General features: G+C 48.3%; 1 protein-coding gene across 3 annotated transcripts in view; it reads left to right on the top strand.

Moving 5' to 3' along the window:
- RNF216 (ring finger protein 216) overlaps window positions 1–26,915 on the top strand; it is a 73,419-nt gene that overhangs the window by 16,070 nt on the left and 30,434 nt on the right. For all 3 annotated transcript variants that reach the window (XM_027469163.3, XM_072023803.1, XM_005020127.6), the window contains 8 exons: window positions 3,059–3,161; window positions 3,709–3,873; window positions 4,881–4,995; window positions 5,282–5,421; window positions 6,436–6,486; window positions 7,539–7,676; window positions 8,716–8,864; window positions 9,308–9,386. In XM_027469163.3, the coding sequence (XP_027324964.3) occupies window positions 3,059–3,161; window positions 3,709–3,873; window positions 4,881–4,995; window positions 5,282–5,421; window positions 6,436–6,486; window positions 7,539–7,676; window positions 8,716–8,864; window positions 9,308–9,386 (940 nt within the window). The remainder of the gene's footprint in view (window positions 1–3,058; window positions 3,162–3,708; window positions 3,874–4,880; window positions 4,996–5,281; window positions 5,422–6,435; window positions 6,487–7,538; window positions 7,677–8,715; window positions 8,865–9,307; window positions 9,387–26,915) is intronic.

The following is a 26,915-nucleotide window of genomic DNA, read 5'->3' as shown; positions in this document are numbered from 1 at the left end:
GGCTAGCAGGATTGGTTATAGATGTCTTCTGATGGACAGAGTTGGTCAAATTGAGCAGAAATCTGAGCCAAGAAAGGAAGTAAAAGCAATAGAAAATCATTCTGAGTACTGTTGCTTTCCCAATCGTACTAGCAGCTCAAGGATTCCTTAGCGTTAAGAATCATATTTGATATTTTTGGGAGTTCACTTTAGAATCAGAAGAATAAAAAAAGTCATCAACCTTTGTTGATAAGTTGCATCATCACCTTCCCCTTTTGGGTAAAGCTTGTGCAGCTGAAGAGTGAAAGATGGTGGGTGTTGGCACCAGCCAGCTCCGAGGGGAGAGTGGTTTGAAGTAAATTACGTCTGCCTTGGTCTGATGCTGGGTGGCCCCTCTCTCTTTCTCTCTGTAGCTGTCACTATCTCAAACATGCTGAAACTAGTTACGAGATGCAAGAATGAGGAATAGGTGTTGGTTGCCAGAGGTTTCATTTTGTCTCGTATGAATCCCGTGCCCTTTACAGTAAACTAAGGCACTAATTAAGCAGTACTCAAGCGTGTGAGGCTTTCAGTTACTTTATTGAAGCATGAATAAGGTAACTGGCAAGGAACTGAGCCTAATGTATAAAATAATAGATGGGATCACCCTTAGATTTCCTATTCTACTACTTTTGCCTGTGTAGTCAAGTCGTGCCTTCAGAGAAGGACTTCTTGGTTGGAAAATGATCAAGTTATAACTATCCTCGTCTTCTCAAAGTGCTTTCCCTGCAGCAGTGACATGTTCAGCTGTGCCTCAGAGCAGTTGGTTATGTGGGAAATAAGGAGGATGGTAGGGCAGCAGCCAGTTCCTTGGGGTGATTGGGGTGTTGCAGCTGTGCCTAGCTGCTGCACCCTCGCACGGATTGTGTGAAAACCTCCTTATTGCATCCTGCAGGGCCTTAGTGAAGCCTGGTAGAAGTAAATCCCAGCATCAGCTTCTCTAAGTCTTAATGTGTTCCTTCCCTTTGCTCCCGAAATCTCTTCTCTCCTATTGTGTGCTGCAGAGCCAGGGAGATGAAAAGGTGCTTACAGGCTTCCCCGCAGGCCATCTACAGTGCCTGCTCAGTGGTGCATTACGGACTTACTGGATGATAAAGATTTCTCCTCCATATTTTTATTCCTTTAACCAAACTATCTTTTGAATCGTCACTGCATCTTTTGTGTGAGCACAAACGGGTCAAAGCACTGGTCAGCCAGGCTGGCGGGGTCCCTTTGATCTCCACGGTGTGTCAAGCTGAATCAGGCTTGAAATATAAGAACTCAGGGTGGCTGGGTTTGGGCAGGGATGAGGCTTTTAGCTGCCTCTGTGTCCCGTGGTGCGGATATTAATGAACAGTGCCACAAGTGTGCGTGCTGGGACCCACTTAACTAATTGTCAGACACCGAAGGTTAACATCTCCGAAAATCCCGAGCATTGAGGTGGCAACATGCAGGACGGATCAGATCTGCTCCGGCTGTGCCACAGCTGAAACCCTGGTGTTTGAGCTGCAGTGCTCGGAGCTCCTTGAAGTTTCTGTTTTGTCAGATTAGAATAGATGGCCTTGACAAAAGGGGAAGCTGGTAAACGCTCAGCCGAGATATTTTGTTGTTTTCCAAAATGATAGTCTTAAAAACTTTCAACCCATGCGAAAGATGTGAGAGCTCCTCTTAGCAGGGTATCATCTATTCAGCTTTTGTGTGCAGAAGCATTCACACTCGGTCAAAAGCTTCTGGCTGGGTATGTCAATACCTGATTAAACAAAAAGAAATGCCTCTGCTTTGAATGTGAAAGCAGGGCTAAAGTAATCATGCCTTGATAGCGGGTTAATGCTGCAAGCCTGTTCGGATTTCTTAATTAGGGACTGATTTCTGACATCAGGAATGTAAATTAGCAGCAATTATGTCTTTGCTGCAACCTAGCACCTTCTCATTCAAAAAGTTTCACAAATGTTAATTGCTCCTCGTAGCTCCTTTCAGGAGGATATGATTCTAGAGCTGGGGAAACTGAGGATCAGCTTCTGTTACTCGACCTGTGGAGCACAGCTGGTTGGTGGCAGTTGAGAATAAGGTGTGAAAGGCAGGTTCAGATCGCCTACAGCAAGCTTCCCCCTTCTAAAGGGCCTCGGAGGTATTTGTGGGGTATTCTGCAACTACTTGCTGCAGTCAGAAGCTGCAATGCTCAGCTGAGCTACCTGACAAAGTTATGACTGCAATAGGACCTCAGGCATGCTGCATTTAGCCTAGTATGTAATTTTCCAAGTATTTTTAGTGATTTTTTGCTAAATGCTTTTTCCCTTAAAGCAGTTTTCAGGGTGACTTGGACAATGGCAGTGTGATTTCAAGCTCTACTACGATGAAACCCGTGTTCAGAGTACACAGCTTAAGTAAACAGCATTCAGCATGTCTCTGCCTCTGCTGCATTGTGAAAGCAGATAAAGACTGGAGGCTCTAATTCAAATTTGAAGCAGTAATCTTCTGACCAGGAAGACATCAACCTGTCACATTTTTTTATAGGGGTTTGTGTGCTTGTCTTTCCATAGCTGGTTTTGTGTTAGCCACGGTAGATGTCAGCTGTTACAATTAATGCTGCTCTGCTGTGATTGTTCCTTCTTGTGTAGTCCTGACAACGTTAATTCCACAGCGGCAGAACGTTAGCACACCTTGGTGCTTAGTTGTGAAAGATGAGAGGTAGATAGCCCGAGGAAGTATCACTTCACGTGGTTTTAGCCGTGGATGTGAGTGGGAAGTAAGCCCAGTTGTTCCCTCCTGGCATGGGGAGATTTGGGCTGGCTAGTAGCTCACCCATACAAGCTCCTCTTATGTAAATGTAATTGTTGAAAGAAGTCTATTTGCTTTTCCTTCTGCAGCCACACACAGCTGATCATTCTTAATTCTCAGTCATTTATTTTCCATTCGCTCTAGCCTGAGACCTCTCTTGGTTCTTGCAGGGCAAGCTGTGACTTGCCTGCCCAGCCTTTTAATTAGAGGATGCTAAAAATTTGACAAGTGAGGAATGAGCCTGAGCTCCCAGAACCTGAAGTAACTGTATTTATCTTTTCAGACTTTGCAACTTTCTTCTGGAAAACCCAGATTACCCAAAGAAGGAAGGCAGAATGGTTTTAAATCCCAGCAGCAGCCTGCTTGCCAGCCAAGATGAGACAAAGGCAAGTGAGAGTGACCTTATCCACAGCGTGCTTCCCATCAAATCAGTCCGATCTGAACTCATCTTGGGGCGTATGGGTCTATTAGCGCGTACTTGCGGAGTGCCTAACAGAGCCACGCTTTGTTAGGAGGCCTCTAGGTGCAATTAAGATAGTGTTAAATAACAATAGGTAGTTGCTTGCAAAATCACATAGAGGTTTTGGTGTTGTGCAGCTGCCTTTTGTCTGTTCTTCCGCCTTCAGTGAGACCCCCTGGCTTGCCTGCCCATCAGCCACCTGCTGTCTGCAGTGTTCGTTGTGGTAACTGGTGTAAGAACTCCTTGGTCATTCTGTCGCATGAAGTAGATTTGGCCCTCAGGTCTATATCTTGGGTGACCTTTAGGTGTTGATTTTTAGTCTCTTAACTGCAAGTCTGCATACAGTTACTTGATTTTATTAACTTATTTTAAAGCCCATTCTCCTTTTTTTTTTTTTTTTTTCATTTGAACTGCTTTGAGTATGTTGAGATGGCTGTGTGTGGACTACCTTCTCTTTTGCATTTTCTTCTTAGGTGCCTAAAGTGGACTACTTCGACTTTTCCAAGCTTGCTCCACTTGATCAGCGGTGCTTTATTCAGGCAGCTGACCTCCTTATGGCGGACTTCAAAATGCTGAGCAGCCAAGACATTAAGTGGGCACTACATGAACTCAAGGGACACTATGCAATCACACGAAAGGTTCCTCTTCAAGTCCCTTTTCTTTCCTAGGGTTATCTTCTGTATGTGTGGAGAGCAGTGTGAAGTCTTCTGCTGTTCTGTGCCATCTGCCTGTGTGTGCGTGTAGATGTGCTTTGTTCTTAGGATCTTCTTTTCCTTTCAAGAAGTGTTTGTTCATTTAGTAGAGATTCGCAAAATTTATTGGCCAGATGGAATGCTGCAGGAAGTTCTTACTCTTCTGTAACAGGAGAATTGAGGAAGCACTGGCTACTTGATGATAGGTGATGCGTTGAACTCAGAAGTGTTCCTGTACTTTGCTGAAGTGGGGGTATAATTGCCAATAAAGCCAAGACATTTAACTAAGTCTTAAAACATTTAACTGCTGCCATTAGTTTTTAACTGACTGCATGTAATTAAAGAGAAACCCAAGTCTCACTGTCCTGTTTAATTATATGTGTGAAATGAATCATATATTGCTCATAAAAGTTTCACTGTAATGGAGCTGCAAAGAAACTTGTTCTTAAGCATCAACAAACTAAATATGAATGTGGTTTCAAGCTTTTGACTTGGAGCTACTCTTCTGATACGCTTTTCTTGCTTGAGCTTCTCCCTCCACTGTTCCACAGTTCTAAAATCTAAATCAAAAATACCGTGCCTCTTCATTTGATAGAACTGAACAAAATCAGGTTCTAGCTCTAGGCCTTCCAAAAAGAAGCTTCATTTAAAAACATAACAGGAAAAATATCAGCTCTGTTGCATCAGAGTGGACACCAGTTGTATTAGAGTTAATAGCTGAGGGGTTGTGAAGCGTCATTCAGCTCTGCGTGGTGACAATTTTGTTTTTATGGAATGATTGGTGGACAAAGGGAAGAGGTATTCATGCCTCTATGGGGTGCTTGGCTTTCCTGTTTTAGATCAGTCCTATGTGTGTTTGTGCAGTGCGTTGATGTGAAGTATGTGCTTCTGCTTTCTTCCAAAGAACAGAAGGGGTTTAAGTCTGCATGTTGTATTTTTTATTTTTTTTTTAGGCCTTTTCAGATGCCATCAAAAAATGGCAGGAGCTGTCTCCGGAAACCAGTGGGAAACGAAAAAGAAGAAAAGAAATGAATCAGTATTCGTATATAGATTTCAAATTTGAGCAAGGTAAATAACAAGCAGTGTGTGTTGTGCTGTCTGTGTGGTTATTGTAAGCAGAACTAGATTACGCTAGAAAGTACTGTCCTTGAAAAGGGATGTTGTCCCAGAACAGCTGTGTTTGTCACTGTCTGGTATCTTATTTTGGAGACGTGCTTCATTAGTATTTCTGCTTGGTACAGTTCTGTCTGAGGCCTTGAAGTTATGCAGCTGGTGGTGTGTAGAGGAGGAAGGATTTAAGCTTTTTTCTTGCTGCTTCATCCTGCCTCATATAGTGCCTGTAACTGTGCTTTAGGTGATGTGAAAATTGAGAAGCGGATGTTCTTCCTGGAGAACAAGAGACGACACTGGAGAACCTATGACAAGCTCTCGCTTCTTCCACCAGTGCTGCTGGAGCAGGAATTCTATGAGCAAAAAGTTAAAGAGATGGCAGAGGTGAGTGGGCGGAGCTGCTTCAGTTTTGTGGTGCAAACAACTTCAACTGTTACAGAGATCTTGGCCCTGAACATGGAAATTTGCCTCTTACAGAAACTCAAATGCTGAACAGAATCTTGAATAACTTAGTACCTTTGTCCCTTTACTGCCTGTTAATGTTTATGACTTTTTCCAGGTGACTTATTTTTGAAAGAAAAAAAGGCAAGCACAGGGTTTCAGATTTACTTATATTAAAGCTGGCAATTTTGTTATTGAAAACCTTCCATGTGTCTGCTAATGTTAATTTATAGCCCATGATAAAACACCTTACTGGACTCTTTAACTGCGTAGTAATAAAAGCTATTATTAATAAAAGCTATTATTAAAAGCTAGTATTAATGACTTCTTTCCTCTAATTGTTAGCAGGCTTCTCTGCTGCTTTAGGGCTTGTAATTGCAGCTCATGTTGGTGGCTAATAATGACCAGGCCAGGGACAGTCTGTCCACTCACTCTGCTTAGCAGAAGCTGGCAGTCTGGTCTCTCCAGAACAACTTGTCCCTTGCTGAGGACTGCGTGTTTCAAAGCAGAACCCAGCAACACCTGCTGGTGTGTTGTCTTCATAGACCGAGGGATGACTAAATTCACTCCTCTGCACCTACAGGCCTTTTCTAAAGCAGCTTCTTGAAGACCAACATTTCTTAAGTGGTTGAATGGTATCTCCTTGTAAAAATAATGTTCCTTGGGGCTTTCTCTGGAGGTGCCTGTTGTGTAAGCTCTTTTCTGCCCATAGGAACCTGAACGAGCGGCCCTCATGATGTAGAATTTGGTTGTTCTTGCTGCTTTGGCTTCTCCCATCTGTTTTAGCTGAATCATAAATAGCTTGAAGGACTGGAAGGATAGGGCTGAGTGATGTTGAAAGCAGACAGTGCACCTTACGTGGTGGGCTGTAAGTTGTGAGATAATGCAAAAGAGTTTAGAGGCTGGAAAATTGGTTTATCCACTCTGTAAATACAGATGCACATGTCTCTTTTCCAGCACGCAGACTTCCTCCTTGCTCTGCAGATGAATGAGGAGCAGTATCAGAAGGTCAGTATCCATAACATCGTCCCTGGAGTTCAGCTGCTGCATAGATGCTGTTTTGTACTTACCACTTCAGACTTTCCTGGCTTCTGGAAGGGAGCTTTTCTGAAGGGCTGCATTTGCACTGTGCTGCTTTTGCTGAGCAGGCAAAACCTGCATAGTGTGCGTTGGCTGGCTTTTAGAAAAGGTAGACAAAAGCTGAGTGCAGCAAGACAGTATTGATGCATGTAACGATCTGTAGGAATTCAGTCATTGTGTCTTTACTGGCCACAACAAACATTGCAATAGAATAGCACCAGGTTTGCTCTTGCTACCACCGTTATGGCTGTTTAAAACAGATTTGTTGTTCTTGGAGCTCTGCCAGTGGAAAAGGCCTTTCTTATTTGCAGAAAGGACTCTTCAAAAAAAAAAAAACAAAAAAACAAAAACCAGGTCTTTCCCTTTAAATGATGAGAAAATGTAAAGATCAGTTCAGCAGCTGTGGATTACATTTTTCTTTCTGATGGCTGTTTCTCTTCAAACTTTGGAGAAGATGCTGGACCCTTGAAGAAGTGGGCATGCTTATTCTTAACGGTGGCAAGCTTCCCCACCCCTGCAGTGAAGGGGCCAAGACAGGGTCTCTGTCAGCAGCTGGGTAAATTTTCCTTTAGAGGACAACAGATTTGAAGCTTGTTTTTTCCCACGTGAATGGCATGTGCTCTGCAGCTTCCCCAGCCCAAGATGCTTCTATGCCTGCAAGCTAAAAATTATTTAAATACCAAGCTCTCTAGTGTTTTGGAATCTGTTAAGCAAGATATGTAGATATTAAGTTACTTAAAGCTGAGTTCCTGGTTTTGCTTAGTGGGTTTTGACCACTGAGTAGGATATCTGCTGGAATGATGTACATCTGTGGCTATTTTTTTTTTATAATTAATGCTGGCACTGTTTATGGCTTGCCGTTATTTGTGCCCGCATCGCTGCGTTTTATTTGCAGCAGAGTGTGTTGGTATGTTGCTCTCGGTATTGATTTGTATTTATTTATTTTTTGCTGTAGCTAACACCTCTGTTTATGGCTGCAGGATGGGCAGATGATAGAGTGCCGCTGCTGTTACGGGGAGTTTGCATTTGAAGAGCTCACTCAGTGTGCAGATGGTCACTTATTCTGCAAGGAGTGCCTAATTAAATATGCTCAGGAGGCAGTCTTTGGCTCTGGGAAGGTAAGAATTTCCCAATTGGATGAGGGGAAAATGGATGAATTGCTGCTGGGAGATCACATTGCTGTTTGCATAGTTTTGTTGCTTAAACCAGATGTAACTGCACTTCCCAAGAAGTATTTGAATGGAATTGTCTTGAAATCCAAATCCAACAAGTCAGTCTCACCGAGTGAACAGCCGACGACTTCACAATGGATTTTTTGTTGAGTAGGTTCCTCGTTTTGCTGACCTCAGTCTTCTCTGCTCCATACTTAGCAGTTTTTAATGGATTATTAGGAAAAACTTTTTACAGTGTTCATAATAACTTAGACTCATCTGGTTTTGATTTAATGCTTAATAAACCAGTGATAAGTCTGCACAGAGAATGTGTTCTCATCTCTGACTCAGCCAGTCTCTTCATAGCTAAAGAATGTTTGTCCTTCATGAGTTCCTTGCGATCCCAACCCAATTTTGGGGTTGGTTTCTCAATGGTACTAGTAACCCTAATCCCATTTAGAGGTGCTGCTGTTCCTAGGACACAATTACCGGGGGCGGTTCCAATGGCAAAGGAGCAGCAGTTAACAGCATCCTGGTACTTAGCTGAGCTACAAATGAATTATTGACTGCTCTGAGGTGTGCGTGCTCCTTTGCCTCGGATATGATAATCAAACTGTAGGATGCTTTTGTACTCTGGCATCTATATTTCATGTGAAGATAAACCAGACAGCTTTTATATGACTGTATTGACAGGAATGTAACGTGCTGTTCAGAGTGCTGGTTCTCAGTGGAGACCACACAGAAATAACAGGCTACTGTGCACTCACAGCGGGTCTGGAGCTTGTGGACTGTGATCCCAGCTATCAGCAAGCATCTTCATGTCCAGTGCTCGTTAATTAGCCACATTCTTACCATAGTAAGCCCGTTTTCTGGCCATTATCTACTGATTTATGCTCTTATCTCTAAGCAAGGCTCTGCTCTGGTTTACTTGCAAATGTTCTAGGTACTAACTCCTGTTCTGTCACTACCATCAGACTGAAACTGAGCTCTCTTCTTCCAACCGCAGTCAGAGCTCAGCTGCATGGAGGGCAGTTGCATGTGTTCATTCCCCACCAGCGAGCTGGAGAAGGTGCTTCCAGAGAACATCCTCTGCAAATACTACGAGAGGAAAGCGGAGGAGGAGGTGGCTGCTGCCTGTGCAGATGAGCTTGTCAGGTAAGTGCCCAGTGCAAGACACAGGCTGTGCTTACTGTTGTGCAAAATTGACCCCCCAAACCCTAAACATGCACCAGACGTGCAGCTTTTAAAGAGCTGCCTTATCGTTTCAGGCTTCAGACTGTTTTTATTCAGCTTGGTCTGCCTTTGACTAGGAGCGGATTAAAATTCAATAGAGCCGTCTCCCCCCAAGACTTGCTTGCTAGCTCTGTGCTGATCCTCTAAATTACATGGTCTAAAGTAGTGCTGAGCGTATAATATTTTGATTGCAAACAGGGAAGTGATCGAAGAAAAATGAGCAAAAAGACAGCAGTCAGCACATCCTGGCGGCAGACGTTCGGTTGGCATCTTTCTTAACAACCACATAGCTGTTTGACTGAATCCACTTTCAGTGGAGATTTGTTTGGCATTATGCATGAACAGCACCTTCTTTTGGGCTGCAGGTGTCCGTTCTGTAACTTCCCAGCTCTACTGGACAACGACGTGAAGCGGTTCAGCTGTCCTAATCCCCGCTGCAGAAAGGTAATGGGGTGGCACTTGCCCCTTGGTCTCTTCTAGAGTGGTAGGCAGCAGGGCTGGAACACAGCTCGTGCTTCCTTAGTACCAGATGAATGAGGATCTAAAGCGACTGCATGGGACAGTGATACAGGTATTTTGCTGGATCTGTTGATACTCTATAAAACTGCGTAGCTGGTGACTTGTACATGTATTTCAGGGCACTGTTGATGCAGACAACAGTATCCCTTTCATGTAGCAGACTTGGAAGATACTAAAAAAGAGTCTAAAAAGCCTTAGGGAGCTGTCATGCATATACAGAACTTTTTAGGTGAACAGGGAATGAGCATAAAGTCCAATTGTAGTCCTTTGTGTAATGAAATAATGAAAATTCTGGTGAATGACCTGAAACAACCCTGTGTACTGTCCTTAGCATCTTACATTTTTGTTTTATGCCATCATTTGAATACGGTTTTGGTTGGAAGAGACAAAAACTTAGTTGAATGCATCCATTCAAAGGGCAGATTCTTTTTGTGCTTCTATCAAAAGCTGCTATTAGTCATAACAGAACAATCACCAGGTCGAGTGGGGGTACAGAGTGGGGGAAACTCGCTGCTGCTGCTACTTCTGCACATTCTGTTCTGGGGGAAGGCAGAAATGTAGAAATGTGTTTTCTCAGTTTCCTTAATATATGCAGAGCCTTGCTCACATCTGGTGCCAGCGAGCTGAGGCCAACACAGTATCAGCATTAAGAGCTGGAGCTAGGAGGCATCTTGCGTAACTGTAGCCACAGCGATGAATTCTCCTGCAATATTGAGAGCTGCCCATCCACCAGCAGAGATTTCTGCTCATCACAGAAATTCCTCTCGAGTGCATTAACCATATGCTTGTAGCTGCTGTAGCTTTGGGTTCTTCTCATGAGTGATTCCACCATTGGCCTTATTGAGGAAAGGAACAGGCAGTCCAAATCTTTTGTGTGCAGAAAGTGAAGTTGCCAGCAGTGAACTTTCCATTTCTTAGTGAAAAATTAGAATATGGGGGGGAGCTGCTTAAAGACACACAATTCCATTTTAGGTCTCGGATATCCAGATAATGTTTTGCTAACATCCCTCTCTAGCATTTGGGAAAGAAATCCAATTGTAGTCATCCGGACTTCAGGAGCAAGGAGCTCTGCTAGTCACTAGGTGGCACTGTTGATTCATGTGTTAAATATTTTTTTTTCTTAATCTGTTTGTGCAAAACCCAAGCTGTTTTCGAAATGCACATATGTCAGCACCACCGAACAAAACTCAGGCTCGGAAAAACATGAATGTTTCAGTATGCAAAAAGAATGGAAGGCTTTTTCCTAAATCGTGTAATGTGGTACAGTAACTGATAAGAGAGGTCAGTGCTGATGTGTTCCTTTCCTTCTGGTTTGCTGTTTCATTTCCTTCCTAGCGTGCTGTCTGTTCCCCCTTCCCTGGGGTTGCAGCATTCCAGTGGGCTGGATTTCTGGTTTCCTGGACAGCTTGTGTTGATTCATTAGCTGAAAATCTGCTGAGTAGCTCAGTGCTCTTCTTAGAAGTCTGAACGAGTTGAGGATTTGAAAGAGAGGATGAAGAATTGGGATAGCAGGATGTGGTGGTGTCTCATGGCAGCCCCTGCAGTGCTTCTTATTCCCTGCTATCTTGTCTCTTCCCAGAACGAAGAATTTCAGTTAATGCTCTTGCTTTCAGGAAACTGTTGCCCTGAGGGAGGAAAGGACTGGATTAGCCTTTCCTCAATGGGAGCACTACAGAGGTTGGAGAGGATGCGTTGGCTTTGCTAGCAGTGCCTCTGGCAGGCTGTGGTGGTGATGACTGATCCTGGAAGGAGTCCCTCTCTGGTTGGAAGGACTGTGCTTGCACAGCTGAACCTAAAGCGAGGGGAAGTATAGAAAGTGAAAGGTCAAAATGTGCTGGTCTTGAAACCTCGAGGCTCCTAAGGGGTGGAGAGAGGAGCAGCAGATGGTGGTCCTGCGTTCCTGTGCTCCATCACCTGGCTCCTTTGTCTTGCTTACAGAGTTCATGTTCATACTCTGCCTTTCCTTCAGATCTTACAGAGAGGTTGATTTATATTTGGATCTGATATGGCCATACTGTAAAATAAGTGATGGAAACCAGTTGGAAGCCTTCGTTTTTTGGCTGTAGATGTGTGGTGGGCTCAGTAGATCATCTCTAGACGTACCCAGGTTACTCCCTATGCATCTCACCTATGTTCTGCTGTAGGTCCAGTCCTTTGCACCTTGCAGGGACCAGAGCATGGCTGGCTGTAACCCCAGCAATGGGCAGAGCTCCAGAGGCTGCCTGTGACCGACCGAATGCACCCGGCGTGGCTCCAGTGAGGTGACCAGGGCTTGAATCTTAACATCACCAACTGCAGGGTGGAGGAAGAGCTTAATTAGTCAGGAAGAATTGCTCCAGCTACCCGCTGAATGCATTCCCCTGGGTATTTGCAGTCTGAGCTGATGTGGGATGGAGTCAGCTTTCTCTCAGCAGGCTGCCATGAGACCTGTTGGAGACCTGTTGGAGCTTCGAGGCTTTGCTCTGCACTGAGCTGCTCGCAGCATGTTCCCAGGAGGCCTGCAGGCACTCAGCCAGGCTGCCAGCAGCAGGCAGGTTTGCTGCCCAGCTCGGTCAGCCTCCGTCTTGCCCCATGCGAGGTGAATTTCTCATCCCTCCTGGGGCGTGTTTCTCCTCCCTGCGTTCCCACAGAGTGATTCTGGGAGGACTACAGCAGACACATGTTGCTCCTTGGATTTTTAAGCACTGAGCTTGCACTTTTTGCATGCTGGGGGAAGCACAGCAAAGGAAGTCCTTTCTTTCTGCTCTGCCTCCCTCCTCCCAACATCCCATATTGTTGGGGGAAGCCTTTTGTTCCCAGGCTGGGCGATGCGGCTGGGGGGGTGCCAGCCTCCCCTCTTTGCAGTCTCAGCACAAAGCACTGCAGGGCTTTCAGCCAGCCAGGAGATGGGGAGGTGAAAGCTGCTGTTGCCATGGAAATCCTGCATGCATGGAGCAGCACTGTCCCTCCGGGCGAGGAGAGCTCCAAACCCACACCAGTCGCTTCATCCCCCGGCAGGAACCTGCAGCCAGGTTGCAGGGACTTGCATTTCCAGCTCTTTTCCTTAAAACTCCTTTTTATGCCTTAGGATTTCTGTTCCTTTGAGTCGGCTGCTTCAGTGCAGGCGGGATGTGAAGGAGTGGTTACGTGCGGCTGCGTGGTGCTAAATTGCATCGCCCTCGGACCGGGCAGCTGCCACCCCTGTTCTCAGGGCTCCTTGGTGCATCTGCTAACGAGGCTGGGTTTAGGGAATGAGTTTGCATGCTGGGTGTCTGAACTGTGCTGGAAAAAAGAGCTGATAAGCCTGTGTCAGGTGGATAAACTCCATGCCTTGCCTCTTTGTCTTCAGGATGGGCTCTGGCCGCAGCAGTCCTCGTGTGTGCTTCTCATTTGCAGGACTAAGGCATGGTGGTAGAGGGGACTCGTTCCGAAGCTGCTAATACCCTGCAGGATTGATTTCAAGGTGCTTGCTAGGAACAGATGCACCCAGCTGCTTTTCCCCTTCATTTTCTGTTGGAAGCAAGACAGGTTGGAGCTTGTACAGAGCTCTGCCTAGCGAGCGATGCCTGAACACAGCTTTTCCTAGCGGGGTGCTAACACTGCATCCACAGCCTGTGCTAATAAGCCACGGTGCGTGGTTTGCAACAGCTTTGATGCCAGCGTGGCCTTCCTGGCTGAAACACGAAATCGTGGCAGAAAAAACTGCAGATGGAAAGCTGCAGGAGCAGCTTTTGGGGCGTGCTGCAGGGCCTGCGATCTCCAAACCTGGTGCGGGACCGGGGCACGCAGCTCTGCCTTGCTCAGGGGACGAGATAAGGAGGCAGCCCCAGCCACCTCTGAGCCAGTTCGGAGTGTTTTATAGGGTGCAAGGGAAATGTTTGTGTAATCGAGTCCCCGGCAGCTGGGGATGTGCTGGGGGTGACATATCCTTCCAGGGATGTCATCCAGCACATACCGCAGCGCGATTACTTGTGTGCTAGAGGCTGGGCTCTTGCTGCCCGGGGCTGCCCTGCCCAGCTCCAAACACGCTGTGGTTTTAGGCTCAGGCACTATCACGATTTGTCACTGGGTGCGTGTGCAACACGGAAAAAAAAAAATCTCTCTGGTTGGAGAAACTGAGCTTGTCCAAAATGTAGGATGTGCATATGGAGAATTACTTAATTCTCCTCGTTTTGCAACATGTTTTCCCAGCTGCTGAAGTCTGCTGTCTCGTTCAGCTTCCTGACAGCAGTGCAAACATTTTGAAGGTCCCATGGTCCTGTCTCGTTCTCTGTTCAGACGTTCTTATCGCTGTTCTCTGTGTGCTTTGCCTTGAGCCTGGTTATTTGGGTTTCATTGTTACTTCTGACTTAGCCCCACAGCTTTAGAGAGCAGAGCCGGCAGGGGCATTTGCTTATGGCAAACCCTCGTCCTTTCTTTCTGTTGGCAGTGACCTCGAGGCCCAGCTCCTGTGTTTAAGTTCCCATCCTCCTGTGTCTGTGCGAGTGTGGTTTAGCAGAATTTGTTGGGATGAGGAGGGAAGAGAGATGTGGTGCTGCTACTTGTCTTACTGCTGGGGCTTGGGAAGGGAGCACTCGTGCCTGCGTATGGTTTTGCTTGGAAGCCCGTCACCCCCTTATCTCGCCCAGCAGAAGGGTCTAAGCTGTATTTTCAGGTCCCTGCCACCTTCCTCCTCAGCTCTGCAGGAAGAAATCTGCAGCTCCGGAGCTGTGAGCTTTCTCCCCCAGCTCGGTGCCTTCGCTGCGCCCTTTTTAAACGAGCGCCGCGCATGGGAACGCACTCCCCTCTTCTCGTACTGCCAAAACCACAACAAATGGCAAGTTTCCGTCTGTCATCTCGGCGCTGAGGCGCTCGTGGCTGGGCAGGCGATTCATTTTTCTTCCATAAAAGGCCACTGAAACTCGTCTGCAGCGGCGGGGCTCAGCGCCGCAGCCGGCGAGCAGGGCGAGCGGCGATGCTATCGCCCGCAGCGCTGCGGCAGGAGCACTGCTCATTTCCCTGCCTCTTCCCAAAGGGATGGGCTGGAGGGGAGGGACCGAGGCCGAAGGTGGGGTGGAGGTGATCGTAAGAGGCAGATAACGCCCCGTTTGGCATTTTCTTGCCAAGTCCTAAAGGAAGACAGATAACAGGAGGGCTGCTCCCGCTGCTGCAAAGCCTTAAAAGTACAGTCCCGAGCAGGAAGAGCGCGCGCGTGCTACCCCACGTGCTCGTCCCCATGGGGCGTGTGGGGTCAAAGTTGCTTGGGGAGTGCTGAGAGTCAGGAGATCGCCTCATCCCGGGCCTTGTGCTGGGTGGTTCACTTACCTTTTAGGGGAGCTGTAGGGGAAAATAGGGGAAAGCCATGTGCCAGGGGCTCTCCTCGCTCCCCAGGTGCACGGTGCGTGCCTGCTTGCTGTGCTGGCAGCTTGCTCCCTTGCCAAAAGGGAGCCACAAAAAGTAGTGACCAGGAGTGAATTGTCCCCATTGCCACCCAGGGCAGCTCCCACAGCTTGCTTTTTGGTGCGTGCTCAGTCTGAGCCAGGAGCAGCTACAAAAATTGACTGATGCCATTGGTGGCTTGCTCCTAATGCCATAATAATCAGCCTGAAATCGCTCCTTGCCTTGTGTGTACGCCTGCCATCCCTCCTGGGGACCCGTAGGAACGGGCTGTAGGTGTCAGGACAATTCCTCACCTGGAAGGAGGGTAGCAGCAGGCTGGCTTCTTGGCTGGGGGGGGCTGGAGAGGCTCTATCAGTGGGAGCTCAGGTGCTGCTGCACAAGGTCAAGCCCGTTTATGCTTTCCGTGGAAACGCTTCGTTTGATAAATGAGGCTGACGGAGGAGGAGAGGGTGAAGCCCAGCTTGGAAATGGACCTGAGGAAAGAGGTCAGCTTAAATGGGGTGTCTGTCTCTGAAAGGAGAAGAAAAAAAGTTGCTGAAAGCAAGAACTCAAACTAGTCTCTTTAAAAATAGACCGTGTAAGTCAGTGCAATTTCAAGCAACAAAGCTTGCTCCTGTCCTTGGCTTCTGCCTTATATAGCAATATCCACTCGGTGAAAAGGCAATTCTTCTCCTGGTCACCGACCAGGGAGCACCTCTCTGCCAGGTCTGTGAGCTGCCCTCCCTTCACAGCTCCGTCCTTTGCCAAGGAAAGGTTTGGAGGTAAGAAGCTGGATGCTTCGTGCAGGACGAAAACTTGGGCCTCAGCTGTGTGCCCAGCACCCAGCAGTCTTCTCACCCTCTCTCCAAGGGCCCAACCTGCCAAAATTTAGGTGAAAAAGAGCTGTGAGGGCTGTGATGGTCAGCGCAGGCAAGGTGGCAGTGTCCTTGGAGGTCAGTTGATGGACTCCAAAAGGAGTCAGGTAAGAGCATGCAGGGCAGGCGGTGCCTTGAGGGTGGCACCCTGCAGGCTGTCGTTGCTCTGGGTAGAGCAGAGGCCCTGCTGCAGTCTCAGATTTGCTTCAAACCTTGCCTTTTCCTCCTAAGTTTACTTGAAAGAGGAAGGGAGCAGTGGTGTTAGTCCATTTTGTGTGGGAAACAAGAGAGGGAGCAGCTTAACACAATTTCTCTTAACACCAGGGGGAAAACCTAAAACCTCTGCATGGACCAGGGCGCTCAGATTGCTCGGGTTGATTTTTGGGCAGTGAAGTAACTCGGCCTCTGCTGCTCGGGCCTGTCCCCACAACAGGTAATGGTAGTGCTGAGCTCCCTGGGACGGAGGTGGGAGCTCAGCCCGGGTACCCTCCGCAGGACTCGATACAGAAGTCGGGGTGAATTTAGGGTTAAAACTCTGCCAAGTGCTACTTGTATTCGCAGGGCATCTGAGCAGGGTTAAGGTTTTGCTGCTGCGGTGGAAATGGAGCTTGGAGAGGATGGAAAAAGGCTGTTCCCAAGCCAATTGAAAAACATTGTTCTGACCTTATTCAAGAAGCTACATCTTCCCTCTCTCTTTCCTCCCCCTCACATTCCTCTCATAGTAATCACTGATCTCTAACCTCAGCTTCATCTGCCGCAGCTAAACCACTTAAAACTGAAAACTAAAAACCCAACAGCAGCAAAAAAAATAAAAAAAAAAAAGGCTGCTTCTGCAACACACCTCGTTGTGTACCTGGCTGCTTCCAGAGTTATCTTTGGAGGCCATGAGTCAGCGGCGAAGGTTTCGGATAGTTTTGTGGCAGGGCAGCTGATGACTGCCTCTTCCTTTTGGGCCAGAGCACCACCGGGGTGGCTCAACCTGGGGTATGCAGCGCAGGGAGGTGTTTTTGCTTCTCCTTTCTGTTTGCACATAAACAGATTGCAGCAGATGACACAGTCACCAGACTTCCTGGGCTAACACAAGGCTGCCGCAGCCGATGTCCATTTTGGAGGCTGTCAGTTGAGTTCGTTGCCTAATTTGGTCACAGTGTGCTTGGGGCTGGCCTGCTTTCCTTTTTTTTTTTTTTCTTTTTAAAGAAAACACTCGTCCTTTTCTATCATTGTCGTGGAGGGGAAGCTGTTTGTGTTGGAGAACCTCCTGCTCTTCTCACTTCCTCCGTGCAGAGGAAGCGATACTTGAATGGTGTCTTTCAAAAAGCCATGCAATGCTGAAGGTGATCTTTCCAGCCTTTTCCTTCTTTGCCACCCTTTCATGAGCTTTCAATAACCCTAACTGGCCTTTTATCCCTTCTGAGAAGTTGTTTGAGCTGTTAATGCTGGAGGACTTTGGATTAGTTCTCTTACTGACAGAGGGAGCTGTATGTGCTGAATACAAAACAGTTAAATAATAACTGATAAGTTGATGTATTTGCAATACAAGATGTCAGGGGGAGATGACAACGATGCAAGCCCAGCCTTAGCTAATGGAAGGAGCACTTGTTTTGTCTCAGTACCACTAACGAGAGGCCTGGCACTGTTTAGGACCCTGAAAATGCAAACCACTGGGGGAGAAAGAGTGCGACGGGTCTGCTGTGCTGCCTGGCCTTCATGAGTTAGCTGCTGCGTCGTGAAAACTACAAGTTGCAGGGCCCTTTGGAAAAGGAATGCTGCTCTGCATCGAACCACAGTCAGCCCAAACGAGCTGCCTGCCTGGCATGCAGGAGGCAGGTTGTCCTTACGTGGTCAGGGAGAGCTTTAGATCAGCAACAGCCGAGGCATCAACACCAAAGCTGGAGTCTCCTTTCTTTGATTTCTCTGCTGTATTTGGGGGTGAGGGGGAGGACAGCTTCCAGGTGATCCAGTCGAGGATGCAGCTTTGTTTGGTGATACTGGGAGGCTCGTGTGCCTTACAGATGGTGAAGCTGCTGCTGTTGAGGGAGTTGCCACCTATGTTGGAGAAGATTCCCTGGCCTTGAAAGCACGAGGAGATGCTGGGCTGCCTACTGCAATCCAGCCCCTGTTGTAGGTCCAGAGTACAGGTAATAAAAAGCTTCAGCAGAGGCACAGGTTAAGGTACACCATGAATATTGCTATAATCAGCCTTAAATGTTTGGCAGCGGATGGGCAGGCACGGGCTGGTCCCTGCAGAAGATCCCCTGGAGAGATGAACCTTCAGCATGCGTCAAGTGTTGGTAGCATTGACCTCTGAGACATCAGTAATGGAGAAACACGGGCGTAAAGTGGTGAGGCAGCAACTTTACAGGGGAAAGGGAAGGTGAAACAAGTTTTCTTCTTTTTTAGTAAAAATCTCCTCTGTGTGTCATTCGGCATTTGCATATCATCTGCTAATTAGGCAGGACTGACTCACCCACCATTTCCACCTGAAAGGCACGCTGTGTTTTGAAGAACACAGTTGATAATCTCAGTAGGCCAGCACTTCTTCTCTTCCTCCTCCCTCCCCTCCCAGTGCCCCCCAAAATGCATTCCCGTCCTGCTTTTAACCTTCAAGCCTCTTTTCTTCTGCTCTCTCTCTGTTACTACTCCTGCATTATTAATGGGGCTCTCGCAATCCAGCCAGAACACTGACATTACTAATTACTACTTGTAGCAGAGGAGCAAGGAGCGAGATAGAAACTGGGTCAGGAAACGTTGTCGTCACAATACGACAGTGTCAGAACTGCGGAGCAGAACTCTTCGATGAGCAGGTTTGAGTTGGAAACGTGTGACCTTGCTCCATTGCTGCATGCCAGTGACCAGCTTGCACACACACGAGTGTAAACGGACCTGTAACTTCCAGGAGCTGAGGGATGGAGTGAGTAAAAGGTGTTGTGATCGTGCTTTGAGCATCACAAAATTCACGTGTGTGGTGCAGAGCCCCTTGTCCTGTCGGTGTCAGAGGGGGAGGAAGCGTCAGTGGCTGCGTTTGTGTTTGCATTCAGCAGGAGCCTGCCTGTCACACTCGCTGCATTCAGGTTGTCCTTGGCAGCACCAAGGGCATCCTGCAGCAGCAAACAGCTCTCGTGCTCTATAAGAGAATATGGCTGCTGTGAAACCAGAATGAGAACGTTATTTGGGGGATGCAGCCATTAACCCACAAATACTGAGCTGTTGTAAACAGTGGAGCTGGGCTGTGTCCCTCCCTTGGGCACAGCATCCACGTAGGAACCTGGTGTCCCCGGGAGGCACTGCTGCCAGCAGTTGTGCCGTCGTGATAGCTTGCTCCTTGAGCGAGGGGCGAGAGTGAAAAGGGGAGTGCCACTTACTGGCAAACGGGTTGTCTCGTAGGGTAAATGACAGCATAAAGGAAGCAATCTCTTTAAATTAATGCTTTCATTGCTCTCTTCTTTGAAGTAGTTAAAACAGCTAAATGTATGTCAGTAATAAAACACAAATACAACATCTTGTGCATGCTGGCAGAAGAATGAAGTCCCTCTCCCCCAAAAGATCCTTTAAAAAAAAAATGAAGTCTAATCTTTCCCAGAACCATCACATTCCCCTTGCAGGATGGGGGCTTGTGTAAGGCTGCTTGCCAAGCCCATACGAGCGAGCTGCTGCTGAGAGGCTGAGAGCTTGTCCCTGGGGGCTGTGGCTAACTCAAGGTGGCAAACTCCTTACCAGCCTCTTGGAGAGGAGGGAAGGAGCTGTGCATTTCTTCCTTCCCTGTGCTGCTGGTAGCAGCAAGCAGCTTTTCCTACATCCTTGCAGCATCCAGCACATGGCAGCCTGCTCTGGCCGTGAGTGTGGGTTGGGTGCTGCTGCTTTTGGAAGAACACAGGAGGCATCGAAGCAACTTGTGCAGTCCCTGCAACAAAAATTATCCTCCAGGCCTTTGGCGCCTGCCTGAGCCTTTTGTAAGGATGAGCAGTATTTAAAAGAGAGACTGCCTACTCTAATCTATGCTTGGTGGGCTCAAAATTTTGTCCTGATGTGGCTCGCCAACTTTATTTTCCTAACTGACGATCGTACGTGTAGGGCTTTCAAATCCTGGCTCGTATTTTATCTGTGCTGTTGGTGGAGCTACCTTGAAGCGAGCCCAAAGCAGAGCTTTGCCAGTGCAGCTTTGGGTATTTAGGGAGGGCAGGCACTCCCTTCAAGTAAGAGCTGATGAGGGGCATTGATTTCAACCACGTTTTTAATAAAGCCATTGTGGAGCTGAAGAGGTCTAAAGTTTACGACCCCGGTATTCTTTTTAAAAGGTAAGTACTGACTTGCCATAAAAATCGAGCATTGTCAGTAAAGCAAATGCTTTCTCTACCCAAAATTTTCATCTGCACGTATTTAATTAAAAGGTGACAGGGTTAATGAAGCTTTGAGTGCATGTGGCCTCATTCCCTGAATTTAATTTTCTTTAATTGCTCCAGAGATTGAAATTCCCAGCTATGGTCGTCCCCTAACATGTGAATTAAGGAGCTGGAAAGGAGCAATCTCACTCGGTGCCAGCCTCTTCCTCGTCTGCTGATTTTTACTCTTTCATTGAAAGAGGTTTAGATAAAAATCCCTTTCTTCCATCAGTGTTTTAGCTTCGTGGTGGAATTGGCTGATCTGAGAGCTGCTGCCACCTTGGGCACTGGGAAGGAGGTGAAAAGTGGGGTGTTCTTGCAAATTGTGTCACTTGTCCCTAAGATATTAGAGAAGATTGAGAGCAAGGGTTTTATTTTTTCTCTTCCCACCCTGATACCTGCCATCACGTTCAGCATCAGTGGGGTTAAGTTGACTGAACTGCGAAGCCAGAACCTGAATCAAACCAGCCCTCCTTAGCAGTCTTTAAAAAAAAGACATTTTTAAAGCACTGTAGGGTTTTAAAATAAAACTGGGGGAGGAAGGTTGTTTTGCAGTGGACTTCATGTTAGTTTGCAGGAGCTTTTGAAGAGTGGTTTTAGTGCCTAAGACCTCGGTGAGAGGTTTTGTGGTCCTCGTGTGCCAAGTGCTGTGCGAGCTCACGGTCCGAGCCCTGCAGAGCCAGACCAAGGGGAGCAGTGAGCGTTTTTGGGTTTTGCACAGCTTTGAGTCCTTCCGGAGCTTGAGGTTGTCCAAAATCTGTGGGAAAATGTAGCAGCACCCGCTTGGTCTGGTGGAGACTTGTCATAAGTGGCCGGCACGTGGTGTTGATAGGTACGTGAGGAGGTGTTTGGGAGCTGTCAGGCCTTCCCGGTGAGAAGTGGGGGGCTGCTGGGGGGCTGTGCTGGGTAAGTTGGTGGGTGGGGTGTGTTTTGGGGCTGGAGGGTCGTTTTGGACGAGCTATGCTTTGTGCTCAGGAAGGGATCGGGGCTCTCCCTTGCTGGGGGAAGGTGCCCCAGCATCAGAGGCAGGCAGTGGGTTGCTTTGGTACCCAAAACTCTGCTGGGATGCGTTTGGGGAGGCAGCACAGAGAGACACCCTCGAAGTGGGAGCTCCAACATGCCTCAATCAGCCGTGTCCATCGAATCTCTACCTAAACACGTGAATCCATAAAGCAGCTGGAGTTAAAATCCTGAATTCCTTTCTGCTGTGCTTTAATCCCTCCTCCCTTCATCCCCCACTCAGCCTGTGCATCTTCAGCCGGAGTCGGCACAAATCCTTGCTCGAGCTCGCCCTTCTCCTGGCCTTAATCAAACCACCTTCCCCGCTACCTCCTAACTCCTCTCCTCCGCCCTGATGCTTTAAGCGACCCCTGCCCTCCCAAATAACTCGGGGCCAGCTCGGCGTGCCGAGGGCTAGGAAGGCCAGGGCTTGGCTTGTGCACGGCCGCTCCTCCTGCTGCGGGCTCGGGGAGCAGAGGTGATGCTTAAGTGCTCTCGGCGCTGCTACCAGCGTAACCAGAGCAGCTGTTTTTTCCCCGAGCCAGGGGAGCATTAATGGAATGCGCCGGCCCCGGGCTGATGTAAAACATCGCCGCGCGTTTTGGGGATGAGGTCAGCGGCACGGCGAGCTGATGGGAGTTTAATGCCGAGCCTGCCTCTCCAAGCAGAGGGGTCAACCGAGAGAGCCGCGGCTAATGGAAGCGCGAGCGCACTTGTCATAAATCAGTGCCAAAAACCCTGAGCAGGCAGAGCTGCCGCCGGATCCCGCAGCCAGCGATGTTTCTGTAACTAGCCATTAGCTGCTCAGAGGCTGCCTGCCTCTCCAGGTGCTTTTAGTATCAGTGCTTGACTTTAAAAGGGCCAAGGAGAGGCTGGGAGTGGAGGGCTTGAGGAAAGCTTTCCCCCCGAGTGCTGGGAGGGTGCTGCTTCGGCGGCTTGTTCCGTGCATTGGAGGGTCCCCGTAATTACCGCTGCCCATCCTGTTGGGAAGTGGAAGGAGGGTGGCTGAGAGCTCCTTTTAAACAAATCGTCCTGCTGGTAAGATGGGATCGGCTGCGAGGTTGCTAGGAACTCCCAAGGCACGCAAGAAAGCGTCGAGGGGCCGGAAGCAAAGCGCACTTGGCACCGCTCAGGGATCATGTGGCTCTTAAAAACAAACAAATCTTGTAAAAAAGTAAAGAGCAGCATTTTTCTAGACAATGAAAAGTCCGTTTGCCTTCCAGACCAAGCAGCATATTTCCCGTAAGGCTGGACGCTGCAACCTCCCGTTTGCCAACAAGATAAGATGGTTGTATTTGTGCAGTGATTTATCCTCTGCGAAGCTAATCTGAAAGAATGCTTTATTGCTCTATTTATTTTTTCAAAAGAGGCTTCTTTGACCTCCTTTTTTTTTTTATTATTTGTGTTGGAGGCATGCGTGCCTTTAAGCCAAATCTCAAAGCCCAGTTGAAATTGGGGTCTGTCCTCAGGGATGCTGCTGAAAACACAGCATCCGTGGGCTGTTAGTGGCGAAGATGCCATTCAGAAAAGAGGTGAGCATCCTTCCCGGAGGCCTTTTCTGTAGTGAAAAGCCTCGCCACGATCCAGCCTCGTACAAACCAACAAAGCCGGTCGGCGGCTAGAGGGTTTTTCCTTTCTGGGCCCTCCTTAGAGGGCAGAGGTTAAAACAAAGCAGCTGCTCTCGTGGTGCCTGCGCTCCCCTGCTAAGAGGCAGTTGCTGTAAGAAGCCCTGCCCTGGAAAAGGAGGATGCTGCCTCCCGTTTGCAAGTGGTCTTTGGGGAGGGGGAAGGTCTGCAAGGGGTGATCCCATGGAGAGAGAGAGAGGGGTTCTGGGGGTGTCAGTGCATTACCTTCACCCTGAAGCTTGTGTGTGCAATTACCCACGTAAGTGAGGGTTGGGAGTGCCTCGTTAGGGCACGCTGTCCCCAAAGAAGGGAAAGGCTCGCGGCGATCGGAGCGGCCTGCTGCGAGAGGGATGGATCTCAGGTAGCTGCAAGCCGTGCCAGTTTGTTTGCTGGTAGCTGGCTCCTGCGACTATATTTAGTTTCTTCTCGCCTCCCAGGACGAAGGCATTGAAACCTTGCTAGATATGGAGATAGGCACGCCACCAAGGAGCTCGGAACAGCAGCCTGCCAGCCTCCCAGCTCTGCAGTTGTTGTTTTCAGGCTGGGTCCTCGCCGTTCCCGTGTTTGGGGTTGAGCTGTGCTGGTGAGGAGAGGCTGGCTAGATGAGGTTATGTGAACGAGGCTTGTTTTTGTAGCTGTTCCTTCTGCACTCGAAACCTGGTGTGTTTTTCAAGCAAAGCTTCCTAGGGAGTATTTGGTTATCCTGCGACTCCTGGCCCTTTGTGGCGTGTTTCAGGTGTGCAGAGCAAAGAGCAGCCTGCAGGAGTCACCGGGTAACTCGGCGGCTTTGTACCACAAGCAGCTATTCAGATGCTTTCAGAGGCAGCTTTGTTTTACTGTGAGATCCCCGTCTTGAATAATTCTGACCTCCCCGTGTAATTAAATGAAGCAGGTTTTTTTTTTTCCATCCTGGAACTTTATTCTGGTTGCAGCTGTTGTACAAGCTATAGATTTCGAGATTTGTGTCAGAAAACCATGACTTCAGACCGCTGGGATTTTTGTGGGTGGGTGAAAGTGATAACAGATTAATGAGTTTTGCTTAGCATCTCCATCTGCCAGACTAAACCACGTTCTGCACAGGAGACTTAACCCAGCTGTTGGAGCTGGTCCTCTAAAAGCAAAGCGCCATTTACTGAGTCAAAGCTGACCCCTAAGCGTGGCAAACAAGCATTGCTCTCAAAGTGGCCTTCTGAAAGTTAGTACCTTGCATGTTATTACACTTGTTTGCCTTTTCCTGGTCTAATGTGATGAACTCTAATCATGCAAACAAGGAATAGCAACGATCACACGGAGAAATGCAGGTGATTCCCTGAGGACTAGGCAGAAGCCCCGGATGCTCACCAAACACGTGGATCAGGTTCCTTGTCTACAGTTTAAACTCTTATTGCTGTGACACTTGCGATTGCCTTCCCTGTGCTTTACCCTCCGTAAGTAGATAAATTAAAAGACGTGGTGTGAAATCAGCTATCTCAGCCCCAGATGGATGACTTGTGCCAGAAGAAGGTGGCTGAGAAGCCCTGGCTGTGCACAGCCCCGTGTGTGTGAGCTCAGACCTGCTCTCTCCAATTGCGCTCGGCTCAAAGCTCCGTCGTGCTGAGGGGCAGCCTGAAAGCCCAGCTGCGAGCAGAGCCAGGGTGAGGAATGAGATGACCAGATCAGGGGAAAGCTGCTGCGCATTAGTTGTGGCTGTTAGCTTCTCTATTCCCTCCTGTGAGCTTTGGAAGCTAAATGGGAATGAAGTAGTTGAGTACGAGACGTGTTAGCCTTCGCCTGCATCCTGTTACGCGTAGGGAGTTGCCGTGGCTAGATGCTGATCAGATGTTATTTCGATATTAGGCTTTATTCCTCAGCTTTTTTTTTTTCTAGAAATGGGTATCTGTCGTCTCCAGTGCCCTGAAATTATCTTCAAAAAGGCTGATATTAGTGTGCATGCGCTGCGTGTGCTCGCACATGCCCGTCCCCCTGCTGTTCCTGCACATTCTGCTCTGATTTCCTCGCTGCCCGTGGGACTGCCTGAACAACCCCTGCACCGAGGAGCCTGAAAGCACTGGGGAGTTGGAGGGTGTGGGGGAAAGGCTGCCTCGGCTGACCGGGGTATGGAAAACTGAAAGGTATTTACCCAACGCTTTGGTCGGGCTGTGCTTGTACACAGTGCGTTGTGCAACGATGCAGCTGTACCAAAACACGCCGAGGTCCTCTGCCTCATCTCCCACATGGACTCGTTACAAAAACTTGTCAGGAAGCTGCAGAAGTCCCGTGGGCTGCTTGTGTGTGGTATTCCAGGCTGCTTTCTGGTCTGAGTGCCTGTCTGGAGTATTGGGGGCCCTTCTCACTGCCTTCTACAGGCTTTATTGCAGATGCTACCCCTGAAATTTGGATGGGGCAGTTCCTCTGAAGCACATCACGTCACCGTGGAGAAGTGAAGGGAAGCAAAACAATTGCCAGGAAAGCTGCTGTAGTCCTTGGACTTGCATGCTGGGCCCCGTGGAGTCAGAGAAAGGTCTGTCTTTCTGGTTTGGCACCATTATTGACACCACGTGTTTTGTTCTGGTTCTTAGTTAAGGATGACAGGGAGCTAGAAGACACTTAAAGCGTACAAAAAATATCCTCTGAGGTGTAGAAATCCTGCCTTCAAGTAAGATGTTAAAGCTAACTGTCCAGAGAAATGCTATGAAATCACTTGATGAGTCTGTAAACGCACCCAACAGGTAACAATCAGGTGGTATTCAAGGTCTGAAAGCCAAGCTGGGTGAAAACCCGTGCTTTGAGTCAGCCTGGAGCTCTGGGATCAACCTCAATACCTTGGTTGAGAAGGACCGAGGGAGATGTTAGAGTTGTAAATGGGATTTTTGGTACCAGGCGTAGATGCTGGCATCTGACTCCCGAGTCTGATGGTTGCTCTTGGCTTCGTTCTGAGCTGCAATCTCTTGCTTTAACACCATCTCAGCCTGCAGCCCCAGCATTTCGAGCTGTGATTCAGCTAGGTTGTCCGGGCTCAGCCAGCCGAGGTGCAAACAGATGTGGCTGGATGACAGCCAAGGAGCCGGAGAGCTGCGAGAAGCGGCGGCCCCGATTCAGGAGGTAACAATCCCCTGGGGATCGTGCAGCGTTAATTAGCACTGCCATGGGGGAGAAAACCCAGGAACCCGTGGGATTCAAAGGCCACAGGACAAGCTCAGAGAAAGAAAATGTACGGAGAGCGATTAGACAAAGCAGCAGCAGGGGTGCAGGACGCCTGCCCTCTCCGTGGGGTGTTCTGCATCCTCCTGTGCTGGTCTAGATGGGCTGCTGATGTATGATGCCACGTTCAATCACATGGATTTTGCTGCTGGAGAAAATGATAACGTATTGATACTGAGGAATAAGAGATGCCTATGTAAAGGGCTGTAGGTAGTGGCTGTCTCTAAACCTCCACTTCTGGCCTGAGCTGTGCAAAACCAGCCTTCGTTTCGGGGTGGCGTTCTGTTAAACTGCTGCTGTTCTGGGCCAAAGGTAGTCGTTTCTGTATGTGTTAACACCAGATTCACTGTTTTTTTTTATTTTTTTTTTTCCTGCTAGTAGATGTGGGCATGCAGGAAGGTCGTGCTCTGGGTTCTTTGTGCAGTTTCGATGTGGTTTTGTTTTTTTTGCAACCCTCCACTTCACGTTGACTACAAATGTTTATGCGTATACTTAGAAAAGGCAGGGCTGGAAATAAACTCCTCTTTGCAGCACTCCACCTCCTGCTTCATATTTTAAGAATCTCGATTCCATCGCAGTAATTTTCCAAGTGGATTAGCACAGGTCACCGAGGCATTCACATCAGGAAAATGCAGCGAGATGTTGCTGTCATCCTCGCAACCGCTCCAGCACTCCACCCCGCCGCTTATCAGCCCACACTTCAGTAATCCTAATAGCTGTGTCATAGCCAGATTAACAGAAAATCCAGGCAAATATTTATGGTTCCTTTTGAGGTACGTCTTAGCGCAAGAATGCGAGGTGGGATAGATGTGTTATTCGGGGAGCCTGCAAACATTGCTCACGTGGGCTGAAGAAGGGATCCTGCCAGGCTGGGGAAGCTGCTGCCAGCTTGGGGAAGGGGCAGCTGTGAGGTTAAACTATTTGTGAGCACACAGAGCACTCTGTGTGCAGCACCCCCAGGCAGGGATGGGGAAGAGGCAGCAGCCGTGGCTCTCAGGGGAGAAGGGAGGAGAAGCAGCAGAGTTGGAGTTGCTCTCGGTGCTCCGCCAGCATCACACA

Source organism: Anas platyrhynchos, chromosome 15, assembly GCF_047663525.1.
Source record: "Anas platyrhynchos isolate ZD024472 breed Pekin duck chromosome 15, IASCAAS_PekinDuck_T2T, whole genome shotgun sequence".
NCBI classification, from domain to species: Eukaryota; Metazoa; Chordata; class Aves; order Anseriformes; family Anatidae; genus Anas; species Anas platyrhynchos.
Note: the sequence above shows the minus strand (reverse complement) of the source record. Positions and strands in the feature narration are given on the sequence as shown.